Consider the following 19,313-nt stretch of genomic DNA (forward strand, 5'->3'; position numbering starts at 1 on the left):
TGAAGCCCAGCTGCTTGTTGCCGTGGGTGATCAGGGTTTTCCACATAGTTGTGAACGGGGTCTTGAGGCCATTTAAACTTCTGCCATATCTAAAGAAAACAAACGCCTGGAAGATCAGAGACTGAGATTCCTAATTTAACTTCACTTCAGCAAAACCAGTGAAAAACCAGACTCACTCCACTAAACCTGTCTGCCATCGTTTCATGTGTGTTTAATCCAGTCTCCTCTCTTCACCCCCAAGGATTTTTAAATCACCCGTTTGTTAAAGAAATCCCTTTAAAGCCAATTGCACTTGTTACTTAGACCATCTTTGTTCTCTACTGTAACGGAAGTCACCAGTCGCATGTACAGCATCACGCAGCACATGCTCATACAAATCAGCCGATTTCTCAAGTGTGACTCACCCCCCCCCCCCCCCACCCCCCCACCCCCCCACTCGATAAGAGCTGAGGTCCCTCGGTGGATTTGTAGCAGATAATTGCATATCACCAGCAGACATTATCCTACACGTTTCGATTCATGTGCAAATATACAAAGTGAGCAATATTCCATTCGCATCATTAGTCACTATTGTATTTTTTTTTTATATCTTCACTGTGACTGTGGCTTTCATTGTCAGCTTCCAGTTCTCTGTCAGAACATTTAAAAGGTTTTCTAGCCGCTGCCATTCTCTGCCACTCTCTCGCCCCTTTAGACCAAATCAGGCGTCGTTTAGAACAAGGATTTGCTCGTGCTCGTGTGTCCTGCTGTGACTTGTCAGTGTTCACAAGTGCAAAGGCCTCCATTTCTGACACTTGTCAAGCCAGCTTAGAGTCAAAGCTGCCCTCTTAAAGAGGGTGTTAAAGACATTAGTTGAGACTAAGCTTGTGGAGACCAATCGTGCTGATCGCGTGAGGGAGAGAGTGACAAAGTCTTTGTGAGGAGGTGAGATTTCATTTGACACTTGTGCCCCATACAGAACGATGCTCCTCTTAACTTTGCCCTAACAAATGTCTCGTAGTAAAACAAACTGTGATAACAATAATGACTTCATTTACTACTTGTGAAAAACTATCTTACAGTTATCTACAGGTAAAATATGAATTGGTCACCATTCTCCAGCATCTAGCACCTGAAGGAGCCGTTACAGTTGTTAATCTCACTCAAGGCAGGCTGTGGCTGTGTAGAGAGGTAGAGCGGGTCGCCCACTAACCAGATGGTTCAGTGCTTGAGCACTTCTACCATCTCTAACTCTGTGCAGTGGCCTCTCATTGACATACGTCCGCTGTATCTTTAAAACACAACTGAAGACGCACTTATTCAAACTGGCCTCATTTCATCTGGTGTGGTTTAATGTGTGTAACGTTGTTTTTATTATCTCTCTGTTCCACATATTTCATCTTCTTTTATTGCACATATTTCCATGTTTGCTCCTTTGTTTATGCTGTTATTTAAATGTTTTATTACTATGAAGCACTTTATGACCTGTAGCTCTGTGGTAGGTGCTACGATAAATAAGCTTTACTAACTGTGAAAAACCCATTTCTCCAGAACAACATCTACATGTCACGCATAATAACTATTCTGAGGTAAGTTTCATACGATGCCTTTAAGATTTGTGTGGATCACTGGTGGAACCGAGGAAAGATTTCACACACTTGGAGAATGGGTTTAACAATATCTGATGCAACTCGGTGTTAAAACCTGCAGCTCCAGAGCTTTAGTGAAATGTCTATAGGCTGCTACCCTGGCTCATGATGGACATAGGGTGTGTATACTTCTGGGTTTTGATTTTACTCAAATGTCAGTCTAAAATCTTGGGTGATGTTGCATTAATTTCTGATGAATGACTCATGAGTGAAGAGCCGGGTGCATCGGCTACTTTCAATCGATCAGCGGCCCTTTGGTTTTCTCGGTATCTGCCCCAATTAAAGAATAATGCGTCTGGTAGCAAGTATTAATTCCACGGACAGACAAAGCATCTTGTATTATGTATGGAAGGATGTTTAATGTATAAGACAGAACATGTGCCTGCAAAAAGCTGGATCAATCATACATGTCGAGGCGCCCGTAACCTCTGTTAAGACGCAGTTAAAGATTCATATATACAAGCATGTTGAGAGTGGTGTTGCGAGGGCTGGATCTGCAGAGTTGTGCGTGACCTGCGTGTGAGAGTTTGCTTGAACACACACACACGCACACACACACACACACACACACACACACACACACACACACACACGTGCACACACTCACTCAAGCGCAAAGTTCTTATCTTCTTGGCTCAGGATTTCTCTTCCTTCCATTGGGGGGTAATCTCCCAGCGTACCACTGAGACAGAGGGGCAGGCGGTGGCTCAGTGAGGTTCACTGCAGCCAGCGCTCTCTCCCCCCCCCCCCTCTGCCTGATGCAGAAATATCACCATGCAAAAGGGCACCAGATACCCTCGGGCCCGAGATCTGGAATCGCTTTACCACCTCCTAAATCCTAACCTTAATCTTTATGGGGGAGCAGCACGGATCTGACCCGGGATATGTGTCTTCGTTTCCCCAGCTGAGGCTGTGTAACTCTGGGGTATTTTTGTGAGCTCAGCCGTTGGAGTGGATGGATCCATAAAGCTTCCACTTCCAGCCCTGTGGGACTTGACATTTCTTTACTGTTCCCAGTGTTTCACCAGCAGATTGACTGAAACGTTGCATTAACACATCAGAATTCATGAGATGTACTGTAAAAGTAAATGCTAGTTCTCTTGAAAACTTGGCAGGAACAAAAATCACCTAAAAGAAGTGCGGGTGAGTGAAGTGACAGAAGCCATAAAACAAATAGTTCCACAGTTTGAGAAATGTGGTTATTTGCCCTTATTTTTTTCTAGAGTGAGAATAAGACAAGAGAATCAATACTAATCTCATGTCTTTGCATTTAAATAAAGAGCTGGAGTCTCGACATGGTCTGACTCGCTCAGCATTAATACTGGAAACAAAGAGAAGCAGCCACTCCGGCTCCGACTCAAGTTAAAACACATCACTGCAAACTGATCCTTTAAGCTTTTCTACAAAATCTACTCATGAACAAACTAGTTTTTCTTCTTTCTGTCATTTATTACTTTTTTAAAGAGAAGCACAGAGAAACAGGAAAGAGAAGAAAAACACGTCGTAAATCCCACAGAAGGAATTCAAGCTAAACGGCAAAACTATTTCTCCAAATGAAAAGGAAAATACACGGCTACCGCTCCGGATGAGAGGAAACTGTTTCAACACTTCATATTTCAGCCCAGCACTTCTGTCACCAGCTGTAGTCTGGGTAGAAACATGAAATTACTGAGCAAAGGTTTAGAGTTACAGTGCCAGAAAAAGCTGTTAAGACTTTGGCTGCGTCTACACAAACACATTTTTACTTATAAAACAAGTTCAGAGTCCCAGGATGATTGTCTACATGACTTCCTGCTTTGTGATTGACACTCTTCCAGTTGTTGTGAGTTCCTACTACACGACTGACTGGAGACTTCACCATCTTTCACCAGTAGAAACACAGAGACTAGTATATCTGGTCTCCACACTTGATACCGCCTTCACCCCTCCTTTGCTCTGATTGGCTATAGCTGTTGCTGAATTGCCTAGAAAGTTTTTCTAGAATTGGCCTCGAGATCCCGTGGGCGGAGGCAACGTGTCGGACGATCCCCTTGAATGGTGTCATAGAGATTTCCGATCGAATGCCGACTTGGCTCCGATCTCTGGCTTTTCTTGGCAAGTTACAACATTTGTCGGCGAGAGGATGATCACACCTAGGATTGTGTAATGTGAACTGGTCCTTCAGTTCCAGCTGAGTCGGTAAGTATGTGCTGGACAGATCCAGGCTACGTGTTTCTCCTTCCAGGTTGAACTGGACTGCAGCTCTGTATGAACACAGAGACAGACCCCGATCTTTTCATCTATCCCCTTGACAGACAGCAGATGAACACGGTTTTCCCAACGTGGTCGGTTGCTTGGAAAGACTTTAAAGGGGCGACGCCCAAATCAGGACAATCAGGAGTTAATTAGCTGCCGTGAAACAAAGAACCTAGAACGTGCCAATAACCACGTTAGTAGGTCTGTGTCAGTAATCTGATTTCTTTTGATCGTCCGACACCAGCATCTCCAACCCGATGAGTCGACACCGTCACCAAATGTCTGTGCTGCTTCTGTTTGTGAAGCACGACTCCAAACGGATTTAATCTTTGTTTTTAAAGCTTTTGATCTGAACCGAGCTCAGGTTGTTATGGGCTCGTCTCTCTGTGGCTTCTCCTGCTGCTGCGGCATTAGTCTCTGCTTGTCTCCATTGTGCTGTTTCCTCTCGCTCCCTGGGTTTGTTTGATAATGCCTCAGTCTCCCCCGATGTGTGTGTAGCTAATAGCACTATCTCGCCCCTGTAATTGCAGCGGGTCAGACCCAAAGACAGCAGAAGCCTAGTGTCCCCCCTCTCCTCTCCATCACCTTCCAGATTACAGGTAGGTGTTTTAAGGCACGCTGATTGTTAATCCTCTCTTCCTTCTTTCCTCTCCTCTCTTTCCTGTCCCTCCCCCTCCATATCCTCTCCTTTCCTTTGCCTAATGTCCTTTATTTGCTCTTCTCTTCTTTCCTTATTTCTCCCCTTGTTCCCTGTCCTCTTCTCTCCTTGTTTCTTCTTGTCTTCCCCTCTGTCCTCCTCCAGTCTTTTTCCTTAAACTTGTGTTATTGTAATTTTTGATAACAGAAATCTTCTGTTAATGGGATTTACTGGTAATAAAGGTTTGTTTCAAAATCTCTCCTGTTTTCCTAACCTGCATCTTTATTTGATCTTGTGTTCTATTCCTCTCTTCTCGCTCCCTCTCATCCTTTGCCATTGCCTCTTCTCATCTTCTCTTCTAACCTCTGTCCTTCTCTCCCCCTGTTCCTCTCTCGCCTTTTTCCTTACCTCCATTTTTATTTCATCTTGTTCCCTATTCCTTTTCTCTTGATTCCTCTTCATCTTCTATACGTCACTCGTTTTCTCTCCTCTCTCCTTTTTAATAACCTATCTCCACTCATGTTTTCTCGTAACCTCTTTCCACATCTCCTCTATCCCTCCTCATCCATGTCTTCCTACTCCTCCCACTGCCCAATATCCTCTATTCTTTTTCCTTCTCATCTTCTGTCCTTGTCTCCAATCCTGTCCTCCTCTTCTCTTGTTCCTGTCTCCTGGTTCCTCAGCTCCATTCTTATTCCCTTGCTCTTGTTTCCTCTCTGTCCTCTATCCTATCCTTGATTCATTTTCTCTCCTTTCGTCTCCTTCTTTCATCCTAATTCTTCTCCTTTCCTTTCCTCTCTTCTCCTCTCCTCAGGCAAACTAATTCAAATATTGATTTTACCAACACGTTTAAGATTCTCCATCACTGTTCTGATGCTCTAGATTTATGATGAAGTCGACATATAATACAAATCTGTGTTTTCTAACCAAGTTACAATACCATTGTTTAGTATTATTACAGGTGTTATTACTACAAAGTTCTATATTCGGGTTGAAAGTGTGAGACTGTGAGAGAAACTTTGTTCCCTCACCGACAGAATATGGAAAGTGAGACGTGAGACGTTCTCCTCGGCTGTCGACAGTAATCCGCACGCGTACCAGGGATTTTTATTTCTCCTCCGTTGTCACTTCAGCACAATAGAAAAATGAACTCACTGGAGAAAATACTGTAAAAAATGGACTAATAGAGAAAAGGAGGATAAAGAGAGATTTTTTTATTTCTCTCTTCATCACACGGATACTGATACTGTGTTGGTCCTCAATTCTGTATTCACACATGGATTGATGTGGAGAGATTGAAGTCAGTGTAGTCCCTCAATAAGATGTGGATTAACACCGGCTCAGCAAACTCACGATTTGACTTTCAGTGTATTTGTAAGAGGAATTAGCCATTTTGCATTTCAAAAGCTCCAACTTGCGTCTCCCCGTACAGTTCTGAGGGAATTATGATCCAGCTCTCCTGACTCTGGGAGACTGTAAGCTCTCAGATGTCTTGTAGGAACAGTTGGAGAACTGGAAGTAAAGTGCCTGAGGTTCACGCGTGTGAATGACTAAGTATCCACTTTAAAATGAAAACCTATTTGAAATGTATCTCTTTAACACTTGAAAAGTGGAGATCAAACCTCCCTCATACTTTGGGGAGAGAAGTCGTACACGTATATATTCCTTTAACTCTCGTGTCACGGCTGAAATCCTGAAGTCTTGACAACACTGTGATGACGTTAATGTTTACACAGGTTGTTTCTCTGATGAATTATGATCCATGAAGTTTGTCATTCTGTGAAAACTCTAGATAAAAACATACAAAATCTAAATGTGTAAAATAATGTAATGCTTCTTGCAGACAAACATGAAATATGATGCTGTTGACACGTGAGCAAATGTAACGCACAGTTCCACTGAAGAATATCATCACAGTTAATGTGAGAACACAAATCACCAAAATATATAACACAGATCTAATTGTTTTTTAGACTTATTATTACTTATTTAACAATTTAGTCTGTCTCACTGTAATAAAACAGTTTCTTTATGTCTCTACAGTCTTATAGCAGCTGAGTTAAGTGTAATTCAAATGCACAGCTGGACCTGTTTGCTCTGTACGTGTGGAGCTGTAACGCAAACAAGCCTCAGACGTGTCAGTCAGTGTCAGCGTGGCGCTGCAGGCGGGTGGGGGGGGGGTGGGGGGGGTTTGAACCCGTGAGCTGAGTGACTCACTCTTATCACCAGTGACGCCCTGGAAGCCGGGAGGTGGTGAACTGTTGGCCTGGTGGTTATGGAATCATTGAACATTCTGGGAAATATTTTTCTTCCTGAGATAAGGGTTGGATGAGCGGATCGATGGCGTTTCTCATATCGCTCCACTAATTATGAAGCAGCAGCCAGTCAGCGGAGATTAGTGTGAGACTGGAAACAGGAAGAAACAGATCAGGCTCTAAAATAATCTGCTTCAAATCTGCAAAAATCCCAATTTAATAGCCGCTCCCAGTCTAGACCCCATTAGAATATGACTTGTAATTTATTTTTCAACCAATTAGATAAGAAAGTGTTTAATAGGAGCTTTTAAATGAGACACATTCTGCTCATATTCAGTTTGATCATTTTAATTTGTGTTTTCATGCTCTGCTCTAAATCACTCTCCTGATACCACACTGCTGCTGCTCCTCTCAGTTTCCGTCTGAAACACTTGGTTTTAGCTCCTGTCTCATTAACTTTGCAGAACTTTTACATTCATAAAAAATATATACAACACACTAGACTAAAGAAACATTGAAAAAAAGCACCATATGTCTCCTTTGAGGTTGTGGTAGGTTGTTACCTCGTGACAGAACCAGGCTGTTTCCTTCTTTTCACAGAATAAACTGAGCTTAAATGTCAAACTACAGCGTCAAGGCCGTTACCTTTCTGCCAAACCCTGTTTGGGATTCAGTCTGACGAGAGGTTCGTCCTCGTTCTCCTTCGCCGTCCTCGCATTTTCTGTCAATCTTTTACTTTCTACTCTCAAACAAATACCGAAAAAGGGGCGAAGAGAATAAAAAACCTGGACTCACCGCTGGGAGATACAGTAGCACCTCTTTGAAATGACACTGACACCGACACACACACAGAATGTGAATGCATAAATGCATAAACTCGATATCTTCAGACACTCCACACATCAAATGTATTTATCGTGCCACGGTTCAGCGGAGAAATGTGATCTGCACAGTTGTCACAGATCCGTGCCTCGCATGGCGATGACTTCTCCCCTTTTCTATTTTCCACAAAGTTCCTCCGAGGGAGTTCAGACAGCCGTGCACTCACCAGTTGCATCGCAGAAAGCGTTTTTCTCAGCCCAACGCGGCACTTAGAGGGAAAGCAAATGCCAAATTACACCTCAAGCCGATGCATCGCTGCTGTTGTGCTGTTGAATACTGTCTGTGTGGAGGGTCTGTGGGGAGGACTCCACGATGTATTATGTTGCTAGCATGCTGCGGCACGAGATAATCACTGCTAATTTATCATTCTGACAGTGGAAACTGGGAAGTGATAAACAAAACAAAAGGGACAATAGTGTCTATTTCACAGATATGCTTTCTGTTTTCTTCTCTGTGGGTTTTTATCTGATCTCTGAAGGGATTTGAATGCCAGGAATAAAAGTAAATTCAATAAATACGTGTCCTTAGTTCCTGGTTAGTGTAACCCTGGTTAAAAAGAAGGCTCGCTTGAAGACAAACCAGGAAAGAGTCAAAGTAACACGGGTTAATTTTTACCTGCTGCTCATTTTGTGTTCCCTTTCCTTCGTCCGCTCAGCCTCTCAACCGGTGGAGAACAGACTGTGCGAGGGGCCGATCCCCAACAGGTCGCAGCTTTGCCAAATCCCCTGTCCCATCGAGTGTGAGGTGTCGCCGTGGGGCGCCTGGGGGCCGTGCACCTTTGAGAACTGTGACGATCAGGCCGGAAAGAAAGGTAAAGAGCTTTAAACAGAAAGTGGTTCACAGGCTCTGAGTGCCACTTCTCATTTTAAACATTATAATGATTTATCAAAGTGAGTTGACGTGGAAACGTGGACGCCAATATTCTAATATTAAACTAATTGTCTGAATAAGACTTTGCCAAATAAACTTCAACCTGATTAAGGTCATACTTGGAAAGAGCTGAAATCAAATTAAGACGTTGACTATTCAGACCTTGGTCACATTATGTAGACATGTAAACGTCTTAATCACATAATTTTGCAACATCAACATCTCCAGCAGCTCCTGGGTTGAACTGTAAACTACAAGGAGTTGAAACATTTGCTAAATTAGAAAGAAAACACTCAGAAGTTTGATTGTTTCCATCGCACGTTAAACTTTCTGGTTGGAGTTTTAAAATTCTGGCGAGAATGTGAGACGTGTGACGAGGATGTAATGTTGACGTGAGTGATCGTCAGAATACGCTCTGTAACTTACAAACAGGAATATTCAAACTCACGTTAACATTATAATAGGTCAATAGTCGCATTATTGGTTTCCATGTAAATGTCGTCAGTGTGTTACGTTGATTTATGAAGAAATCCGCATTCTGACAAATCAACGCCCTCTAATTATCACCTTGTTCTTGTTTCCTCTAACTACACCAATGTATTTAATTTAACATGGAAATTATACAGTTTATTTGTTCTGTATACTATTTCAGTAACTGCCTCTCACATAAACAAATGCGTTGTTACAGTGGCGGTAAATGCTGCCCGTGCTCCATTCAACACTTTGAATGATGTTATTTTAAAGACAGCAATATAAGTGGCTCCCAGTTCTGTATAAACACTATCACTGAGTCTGAAAGCATCAATGAAACTGCCATCTTCATCATAGTTTTTACTACATAATATTAATGTTTTTTATTCAAGCTATAACCGACCATATAGCCTCATGAATATCCGATGATTGAGGGTTTCTAGTCATCGCAGGTCATCTTATTAAGAATACATAGGAAACACAGTTCTCAGTGCGGCCAGAATAACATTCGAATTAGAATAACATTTTCATTTCCTATAACAGCATTTGGCAGCTGTTCAGAGACGGCATTCAGAAGATTGGGTAAAGTGCAATGTTCATTCTCAAGTAGATGGATCCAATTCACTTTACTGTGTGTGGAGGAGCGATTAAAGTGATCAACGCCGTGTTCACTCAGGCTTAGAAATAATGTCACAGGCTTCTCCTCCTGCAGTGGACACATGTGCATTATATATATGTTCAGAAAAACTCAAAGTGATACAGCGAGGACAAGGTTTGTTGAGGCCTTGAGCTCCGCCCATGTGAGGAAGCTGTCACGTTTAGTGTCAATTAGTTTTGTTAAAGGCCCCATGAGATGTATTTATCCCTTATTTACTCAGTATATATAAAAAAAAGATAACTCCTCCCATCCTCATGGGCATTAACTGATTGGATTTCTTATTGAAATGTTTATCTCTCTCCCTGTGACATCAATTCTGCCATTTCTGGCCGGCACAGAGAGACGGTGTCCAATTAATCACTTAAATCAGTCAAACCTGAAGTGATGGTGAGAGGTCCTCAACAAAAGAGATTATTAGCTGTTAGCTTCAGTAAACGCTGAACAGTATCCACAACAACTCCCACAAGTTTTGTGTTTTTATACGGAAAGACGTAAATATGCAGAAGTAAATCTGATATCTGTTTCATTGGGACCAAACCAAGCTCATCAGAACCATCGATTATCAGTGGTGGAAGAAATACTTACATACAAAAGTTTAGAGAAGTTTTTACATAAAATGTCGAAACATAAAGCTGTAAGGTGGAAAAGTGGAGTAAATAATACATGTAGTGAAGTAGAACTATTGTTTCAAGTACCACAAAATAGACAAAGTGTACATATATACGATATTGTCAATAGCTTTGTTGTAAGTCTGAAAGCTGGTGTCTTTATTCTCTTCTCCATCCTGCAGGTTTTAAACTGAGGAGGCGACGAATCACCAACGTGCCGACGGGCGGACCGGGGAACTGCCCTCACCTGGTGGAGGCGGTGCCGTGTGACGAGCCCAGTTGTTACGAGTGGAAGCTGCTCAGCCTGGACGAGTGCGTCCCTGAGGACGAGAGGAAGTGTGGCCCCGGCTCTCAGCTCCCACAGATCCAGTGCGTCAACAGCAACGGTGAGATGGGAGAATTAAATCTCATTGTGTAAATTGCTTTCGTTGTTAAACTCCTGCTTTGTATTCACTCATCTGTAGTGTGTTGCGTTTTTTGGCTCACCTCCATTCGCAATAAAGAAAAATGCAGGTTTGACCTCATGAGAAAAATACTATATTTTCAAAGTCACCTCCCGACTGACCCTTCGACTCTCGAGGGACAGTTTGTACGTGAGGAGATCTCCATGACTGGACTCCTGGTTCCCATTCATCAACTTTGTGAGGACTCCTCTCCCATCTCCTCCTCCTCCTCCTCCTCCTCCTCCTCCTCCTCCTCTCTCCTCTCTCCTCTCTCCTCTCTCCCTTCTAAACCTCTCATACGCTTGCTTGATTCTGCGACGCCACCTCTCTCACGCTGTCGCTCTCATTACAGTCTTCCACTTTGCACGCACAATTAAACCTCTCTCGCACTAAATCCAACCGATCCTCTGCGGCCCTGAGTCTCGGAGTATCTCGTGCCCTTTGCCGCTCCGGGTTTTTACTGCCTCCCTTTGTTACTGTAAATCTTCGCCCATAAGGGCCGGGGCGGAGCAGAGATGCATTCTGGACTCGCACGAATGTCACGCAAAAAAAAGAAGCCAGGAGACATTATTGATTTTAATTAAAGCTTCTTTTTGCTGGTTTGATGCGGACCAGATACCATGTTTATTGACTGGGTATGTAAAGTTAGAGTGCAGCCGCAGCATTAAGGAATCTCATTCACTTCCAAATGCACTCGGTAAATCTTCATTTTATGATCCGGCACATTGACTTTGTTCGTGTTTTCCCCCGACCAGAGAACGTGATTTGTCCTCCTAACGTCTCCCACAAATCACAGTTCGTGCATCAGCTGCAGGTATTAGATGAAGTTGAATACTTTAACCCCCCCCCCATCTCCCCCCCGTGCTGCAGGAGAAACCGAAACTGTGCGGTGGTCTCTCTCCCCCTGACTCCGCTTGATTGATCCCCCCCCCCCCCCACACACACACACGTTCACTCCCTCATCTGATGAAAATTGATTTGTTCTGTTTGGGGTTTTTTTTCATTCTCTGCTTCTTCTTTTTTTGCCTCAGAGATTTTTCACCGCAGTGTCGGCAGTATATTTTCTGCGAGTGTGTCCCGGTCATAAAAAGAGAAGGCCACACAGCCGGTGCCCCAGACAACAGACCAAGGTCGATACAAATGTTATTGAAAGCAGCTATTGATATTCCCCGTGCTGACTGGCTGCCGGTTAAGGCGGAGAGCGGTTTCTCCTCCCGCACGCTGAGCTCTTTCCTCTCATCTCGGGCGTTCTGTTCATTCATGATTTCTTCTGTGTGAGCCTAAAAAACTGCGAGGTCTCCTTGTCACTTCTTATTTTCCTGCCGCCTCAGCTCAGTCGTGATTGGTTCACAGCACAACTGTCAAAGTGACATGTTAATGCGAAGTCGGGGCCCCCGGTCTGCTTATTGAAGCTCAAGCAATTCTCCGCCGCTTGAAAATTTCATTTCAGCCATTGAGAGATTTACATTTTTCCCGGGTGCACGCGTCGTTTACAGAGGACAATATTCTCTGCTTGGTTCACGGCAGCACACGAAGCAACACGGAGGAATATGTGGGTTAATATAATCCACTTAAGGCTGATTCCAGCAGGTCTTTAATAAAACATGAACGATGGTGCAAAAATGTGGGAATCCCATGAGAATCTGCTCTTTGCATGTTGACTGCCACTTTACGACGGGTCAAGAATGTGTCCGTATGAATATTCTGCAGGTAATCCATGAAAAAGGTATAATCAGCTGTCATGTCAATTTGAAAAGCACCAGTGAAATGTTTTAAATTATTTCTGTGGTGAAGCTTTAGGTAAATCCAGGAATGTTGGATCAACCCAGAAATGTCAGACGTGTGTTGGTTGTACTATAATTTAGATTCTTATGCTGAATGGATTCATTGATTCAGTCTCTCAAGATCAAGATCCATGAATTCATTTCAAGAAATCACTGAAAATGTCCAAAGAAAACGTTCAATTTCGCAAAGTTAAATGAAAGTGAGATGCCGGTAATCTCCACAGATCTTCATAACTCAGACCATTCGCCATCTTAATGTAAACACACCAATAAAATAACTGAATAGTACTTAGTTCGAAAGTACAGTAATGTGCAAAATGTTTGAAAAGTGACAGTTCTTGATATGTTGCTGTTGTAGCAGCTCAAGTCTCAGCCTCTTATCTCGTGGTCGGGCCCCTAACAAGTTAATCTGAGGGGCCGTTAGATGAAAATTAAGAAGTAAAATTCGTCAAGTACCGGATGCAAAGAGAAGTATACACATGAATCGGTGGGAGGACGAATCCAGCTTCCCCCTCCACATAACACCCTGTTTATGAAACAGTGATGAATGAAGCTTTCATTGTGTTCGTTTTAAATCTTCACTGCTCGTCTGCAGATTTCCGTCTCGTTCCTACACCGGGCACGAGGCGGGCGAACACTGCCAAGCTCGTCCTGCTGCCAGTTTGGAGTCTGTCCCTCCCCAAGTTGTCTGAGGGGACGACAGACAACGGACTTCTTGAGAAAACGAGCACGTCTCCGCAATTTGAAATGAGCTGTGTGCTTGACATTGTGCGATCAATTAAGACACACGCAGCTGCCGGAGCTGCCTCTGTAGTGAAGTGGAGTTTGAAGGTGATCATTTGATTCTTGCAATGAAGCTTTTAAATCTATTCTCATTGCTTTAGTTACTACCCAGAGCATCCAAAATTAATAAAGTGAACTTGATCACTTAATCAGCAAGAAATAAACCCACGATTAAAAAGAAAAAACATAATCAAGGATCCTTTATTGAGACAAAAGCAGCTTATTAGATATTGTGATTTATCATCTGTATAAGTGACCTGAAGCCACCGCTGCTGCACAAACAGACGTTCACCTGTTTATTCAAAGTTCTCGACTCTCGAACCCCCGGAACTCGAGAATCAGTTTTCGTTGCCGTCGTCGAGAATGAGCTGTTGTTGTGATCGACAACGTCACTTAAGTTGATGAGTCTCAGCCGTCGCCGCTGCAGAGTGATGGTCGGGAGTCAAAGTCTATTAATTGTGAACGTGACGCGGTTCCTAATTATGCTAAATTCAACGCTGCTCTTCTTTGTCCCCTTGACAATACACAAGACAAGTGTGAAGCCCGATAAGATGAACAGTTCTATGTGAGCCACAGACAGACAGACAGATATTAACATTAATATTTCCCTATATTACCTCCTTATATTCTTATTATTGATTGTAAGTTAAAACAGTGTTAAGCCAGAATCCCTTCTGCCTGTTTAACCTCAGAACTTCAACCAGTGTTGTATTTTCTGTTTTTCTTCTCCAGGAGAGGTGGGGGACGGAAACCTGTGCTCATCGTCCCCGGCTCCTGAACCTGTGCCCTGCGAGGTGCCTTGCTCCAGGGACTGTGTGCTCAGCGACTGGACGCCCTGGTCCACCTGCTCCCAGACCTGCTCCAGTAAGACCATCGAGGGGAAGCAGATGAGGATCCGCTCCATCCTGGCGTACAACGCCGGCGAAGGTGAGTCTCCACCTGCCGACAGTCTTCCGCACCATTGAGTATGGAAATCTATGCAGATGAGGCTGGGATATTGGCTTAGTCACGGCCTTTCAAGTCGTCCTTTGCTGTCACTCACCAAATGTCCGGATTTCACACTCGTCTGCATGTGCATTTGTCCTTATCTCAAACAGTCTGCTTATCGGCCCTGGTGATTATTTCTGTCGGTCTGTCTCCGCGCCTGACACTCACTTCTCTATCTCTTTCTAAGATCATTCCTCCGCTTACGCTTGTTCTCTCTGCTTTAAATCTGTGTGTGCGTGTGTGTGTGTGTGTGTGTGTGCGTGTGTGTGCGCTCGTCTGTGTGTCTTTTTCTTTTTGTCATGACACCAAACATTTCATCTGGGTGTGTTTTCCTCTCCTCAGTCACTGCGATGGTCATAGCGTGGATCACGGTGATGGAGGGTAACATTTGTAATTAAACTTTGCCGGTAGCTGTGTTGAACCTCTAGCTGTGTGTCTACACGTAGCAAAATGAGAATTGTTCGCTTGTTTTCCGTTGTAAACACTACTATGCATTATCATAACAGCTTTAGGGTAAGTTATAAATGATTTAGAAGTCACTCGAGCAGATCTGTTATAGTCAGGGCTCGTTGGCCATGTGTGAAATTAGCTGTAGATTGTGTTGTGCTGTTCTGTGTTGTTCTGCCGTTGTGTTAGTTCACGTCCTGCATGTCTCACTCGTCACGTTAACATGTGTAACATCTGTATTTGTTAAAGGTCTTTCACGGGTGCCGAGGTTTCCAGAACTTTTCGGTAAATCTGAGTAGCAGTAGTTGTACGTGAAGTAGCTTTAGAATAGTTAATAAAATACAAATACAAATTATATTCAGGTATCTAGCTCAGTCACGTTTTTACGAACACACACACACTCAACAACAATACCTGAAAAGAGGTGTTGTCTTCCCCCCCGCAGAGCAGATAATCTGATGAGATCCCGAGCTTCCTTTCAGCTCCTGTGTCGCATATTAATGAGGAAGTGAAACTATTCAAACTACAGGAAGTACTCAAAGCTTCAAGATGCACAGGCTTCATATTAATATGCAACCACCAACATGTTTGCATAGAATCTCATGGTAATCACATTGATAATAAACCTAATTAATGACCTCTTTAAGAAACTGCTCACATTGAATGTTATGGTGATTATGATGACACCACATGAAGTACATCTTACTATATGACGCTCATCATTACATGACATGCTAAGAGGCACTTGCTCCGGCTCTTTGTGAATGAACCAGTTAATCCTGAGAACATGAATGCATTGAAATGACTGACACTGATGGGATGTTGGAAGTAATAACCACAATTCAAACGGAGAACCGCTTGTTTCATCTTTAAACATAAAACCATCGGTCTCTAGCATCAATCAAAGCAGCATTTTCAAACTTTTCCATTTTTCATTCAAAAGTGAAAACGTAGTCGTATTGGATGTAGCCTAAAAAAAGTTTATCTTTATTTTGAAATGCAAAACAAGTTGTTTGGACTTTCAAAATTAGACTATTTCCCCAAACGTGTAGTTTTTAAGTATCTTGTATCTGGGGCATCAGCTCCTGCTCATTGGAGGCCTCGTGTCATGCTAGCGTTAGGACGAGCATCTCCATGTTGTTGCTCAGCTAAGATGGCAGTCAGCAGGAAGGAAGTCAGCCTCACTAACTATGAGGCTGAGATTTGTCGGAGTTGGCAGTCGGTGATTCAGGCACAACTGTGTCTACACCGCCGCTCATTACGGACCTGGCTCTCTGTCAACTGCAGGTGTACAGCAGCTCTCCCTCAATCTTTGCTCAAATCCCAAAGTGGCTGCAATTACTCCAGACCGGAGAGGGCCTCTCTCAGTCTAACCACCACACAGCTGAGTGAGGGACGGAATGAACAGAGGAGGAATGAGAGGGGGACAAGCAGTGGGAGAGAAAAGGGGAATGGGAATAACAAAAAGAGATGCAGGTCAACAGCTCCTCTCATGAGCGTAAATAATCACAAGAGAACCGAAAGAATCTTTGTTGTACAGTTTATCAATATAACTATAGAGTAGTCATATTCTACCCATATTCAGGTTGATGATTTTAATTTGGTCCATGAGTTGATTAGGTTGCTGCAGTTCCTCTGTTCAATCTCTGTCTTAAATAAGCTGTGTCGAACTCGTCTGTCAAACAGAATTTGGGCCATAAATAATTGCTAATGCAAACATTTCACCTTTAAATGATATTGAAGAAACAGTTGATTAACAGGATGTATTTTAATGCACACCACACACACACACACACACACACACTGACAGCACTCAATTCAAAAACAGCAACGTCAGACGTCTAAAAAGAGAATTGTAGTGAAAGTTATCAGTATGCATATTTATAGTTTCAGGTCAGCACCTTGAAGGTATTGAAATCCCACATGTCCAGCTCACACACTCCACACAGTCCGGGATTATCTTGAGTTTGCGGTTTCAGGGAATCATATTTTGTGATACGCCCTTCAACACAAGGACGAGCCTGTAATCTCAAAGGACAGGCAAAGAACTGATGATGCTGTGAGAGGAAAAGCGCGAATACAAAATACACACTTATAATGACAATGATGGAGCAAAACAGAAGAGTGCAGTGAGAGCACCTGAGCCTTTATCACACTTAAGCACATGAAATCTAGCAGCCGTATTCAAATCAATCAACTTGAGCCTCGCTGTGCAGCCTCGGGGAAAGAAACTCAGGAAACTTAAAAACTGTCTCATTCCGTTTCTTTTCAAAGTTGCTTATCAACAATTTCCATCTCATTGTGCATAAGAATATTAGTTTCCTCACTTAAACGCCTCATGCATTTTTGGCAGAGCATTAAAATCTGGCGACATTCTTCTCTTTAACTGCCACTGAACGTAAGTGCTCAGGGCGGAAACAATATTTGGCTCGTTTCCAACGGAGGTAAATAAAATCCTGGTGAGCTTCTGCAAACGCAGCTTTTATCATTTTGTTCTCTACTGTCAAGTTACATATAAGGTCGGGAGGCTGGTGAAGGCATTTCTTAAATAATGGAACTCCAGGACACCCTCACTATAAAGGAGCTTTTATGTGTGAGACTGTTATATTCAATAGGTTTCACACATCCTGCAGTTTCAGGGAGAAAAATAGGTTGAAAATAATTTATAGAGCTCTTTACTGGAGCGTGCGTTGCATGGAGAAAATGTGCCTGGAGTCTTAGCTGCAGATAAGTTTAGACACATTATGGATATGGTCTTTAGGAATAATATATCTCAATTGTGATTATCAATGTGCCGGATTTTAGCCATAACTGGAAAACAAACTACTTGGCGACACACGTCCATGTCATATTCTTACTTTTGTGAGGAAGCAATTTATATTTTTAGTTTCTTAAAATCCTCCTGATGATGTAGAATCAATGGTGCATAGCTAGTTGACCACCGAGGTTATTATGATACATAGACTGTATGTAAAGATGGACATTAAAGCTCCCAAAAGCTTTTTATTGTATTGTATTGAATAGTATTTTCTGTTGTATAAATAGAACTATTGATTTGTTTAGTTTCCTGTACATTTAGAGCTATTTTTCTTTTATAATTTTCCCCTCGACTCTGTTTTGTTCTTCCCAGGCGGTGCCCTGTGTCCCAACAGCAGCTCCCTGCAGGAGGTGCGTAACTGTAACGAACACGCCTGCACGGTTTACCACTGGTCGACGGGACCATGGGGACTTTGCTCTGACGACCCCTCGTCCACGTCCCTCAACACGTCCACGAGCGGCCGCGCTGCCGGCAACACGCAGGGTCCCTGCTCCACGGGAATGCAGACTCGCAAGGTCATGTGTGTGCGGGTCAATGTGGGACAGGTGCCTCCGAAGAAGTAAGCTCCCTCTGTTATTTCATCTGATTTATCTTTCTTACACTTGTTTACGCTTGGTGTCAGCCAGCCGTGTGTCTGAGCCTTCGCCTTAAATACGTGTGCAGATTGTTGTTTTCCCTGCAGCAGTCTTGTTTAGAATTAGTGGTTATTTCTAGCCTCTCTGATTTGTAGGTGTATATAAGTGTGAAATAAGCTCCTGGAATCCTGTGTCAGAGTGGAAACCGCTGACTTCTCTGAGGTAAAATCTATTTGCTGTGAGCAGCGGCTCTCGACGATGTGTCACCGAGGTCTGAGCGCAGGCACGTTTTCGTTTCAAACAAATCTCTACTACAGCAGATTTTACAGATTTTGACACTTTTATTGAAAATGGAAGAAACAAATCTGTGAAACCTGGAAGGTGTGAATCCACGAATGGAAGCAGAGAAGAGCTTCGGTCGCCTTTTGATGTGTGGAATAATTAATTTAAGAACCTCTAACTTCAACACTGATCAACGTGTAAGACGTTCTTTAAGCCTTTCTTACGTAGTGAGGTCAAACTGTGAGCATGTGTTAGGATGAGTGAGTGTTTCAAGCTATAAACACCTCAGTACCTCAGTAGTAAACTGTGCACGGTTGGAAAGCGCAGAATATTCATAAATATTCAAAGTTCTAAATCCGAAAATGCTAAATTCTGAATAAATCTGGAATATCTAAGTAGACTTTAATATTTACTTGACCCATATCGAAATTTTAAAAATCGCCATATTCAGTATAGGCTAGTATGAGTTTGCATGTAAATGTACTGATTGTGAGCAAGTGGAGATTCAAAATCAAAAGCGGAGTCAAGGAGTGAGAGACAGATGAGAGAGGCAGCGGAGGTTAGGAGTAAAGCGAGAGCAGGAGAGTAAAAGCGAGTCGGAGAACAAGGAGACGCTGCCGGAGCTGGTTGAGAAAGATGAGCAGACTTTACGTGACGTTAACTCCCAATTCATATCTTCCCCTCGCAGGCAACCACGGATAAATAAATAATGTTTCTGTCCCTTAAAGCCTAATTAACCCTCCCATTTTGGGCGCTGGTAATTTCTCATTGATGATAATGACAGTAATTAAGTGGGATTGATACTTTAAGGCAATTTAATCATAAGGCGGATGCGAGACAAGAGGTTTGTGGTGAATGCTGAGGACCACCCTGCATGAGGTGGGTTCCAATACACTGTCATGTTTACTTTAACATCCGCACACAAGGTTCAGCTCTGTTTTGTTAATGAT

At 43.0% G+C, this 19,313-nt stretch overlaps 1 protein-coding gene across 2 annotated transcripts in view; it reads left to right on the plus strand.

Moving 5' to 3' along the window:
* The window catches only part of LOC117777087 (thrombospondin type-1 domain-containing protein 7A), a 120,514-nt gene that overhangs the window by 49,576 nt on the left and 51,625 nt on the right, over positions 1-19,313 (plus strand). For both annotated transcript variants that reach the window (XM_034611609.1, XM_034611608.1), the window contains exons 5-9: positions 4,394-4,462; positions 8,293-8,448; positions 10,427-10,630; positions 13,987-14,181; positions 17,819-18,065. In XM_034611609.1, coding sequence (XP_034467500.1) covers positions 4,394-4,462; positions 8,293-8,448; positions 10,427-10,630; positions 13,987-14,181; positions 17,819-18,065 — 871 coding nt within the window. The remainder of the gene's footprint in view (positions 1-4,393; positions 4,463-8,292; positions 8,449-10,426; positions 10,631-13,986; positions 14,182-17,818; positions 18,066-19,313) is intronic.

Source organism: Hippoglossus hippoglossus, chromosome 16 (assembly GCF_009819705.1).
Source record: "Hippoglossus hippoglossus isolate fHipHip1 chromosome 16, fHipHip1.pri, whole genome shotgun sequence".
Lineage (NCBI taxonomy): Eukaryota > Metazoa > Chordata > Actinopteri > Pleuronectiformes > Pleuronectidae > Hippoglossus > Hippoglossus hippoglossus.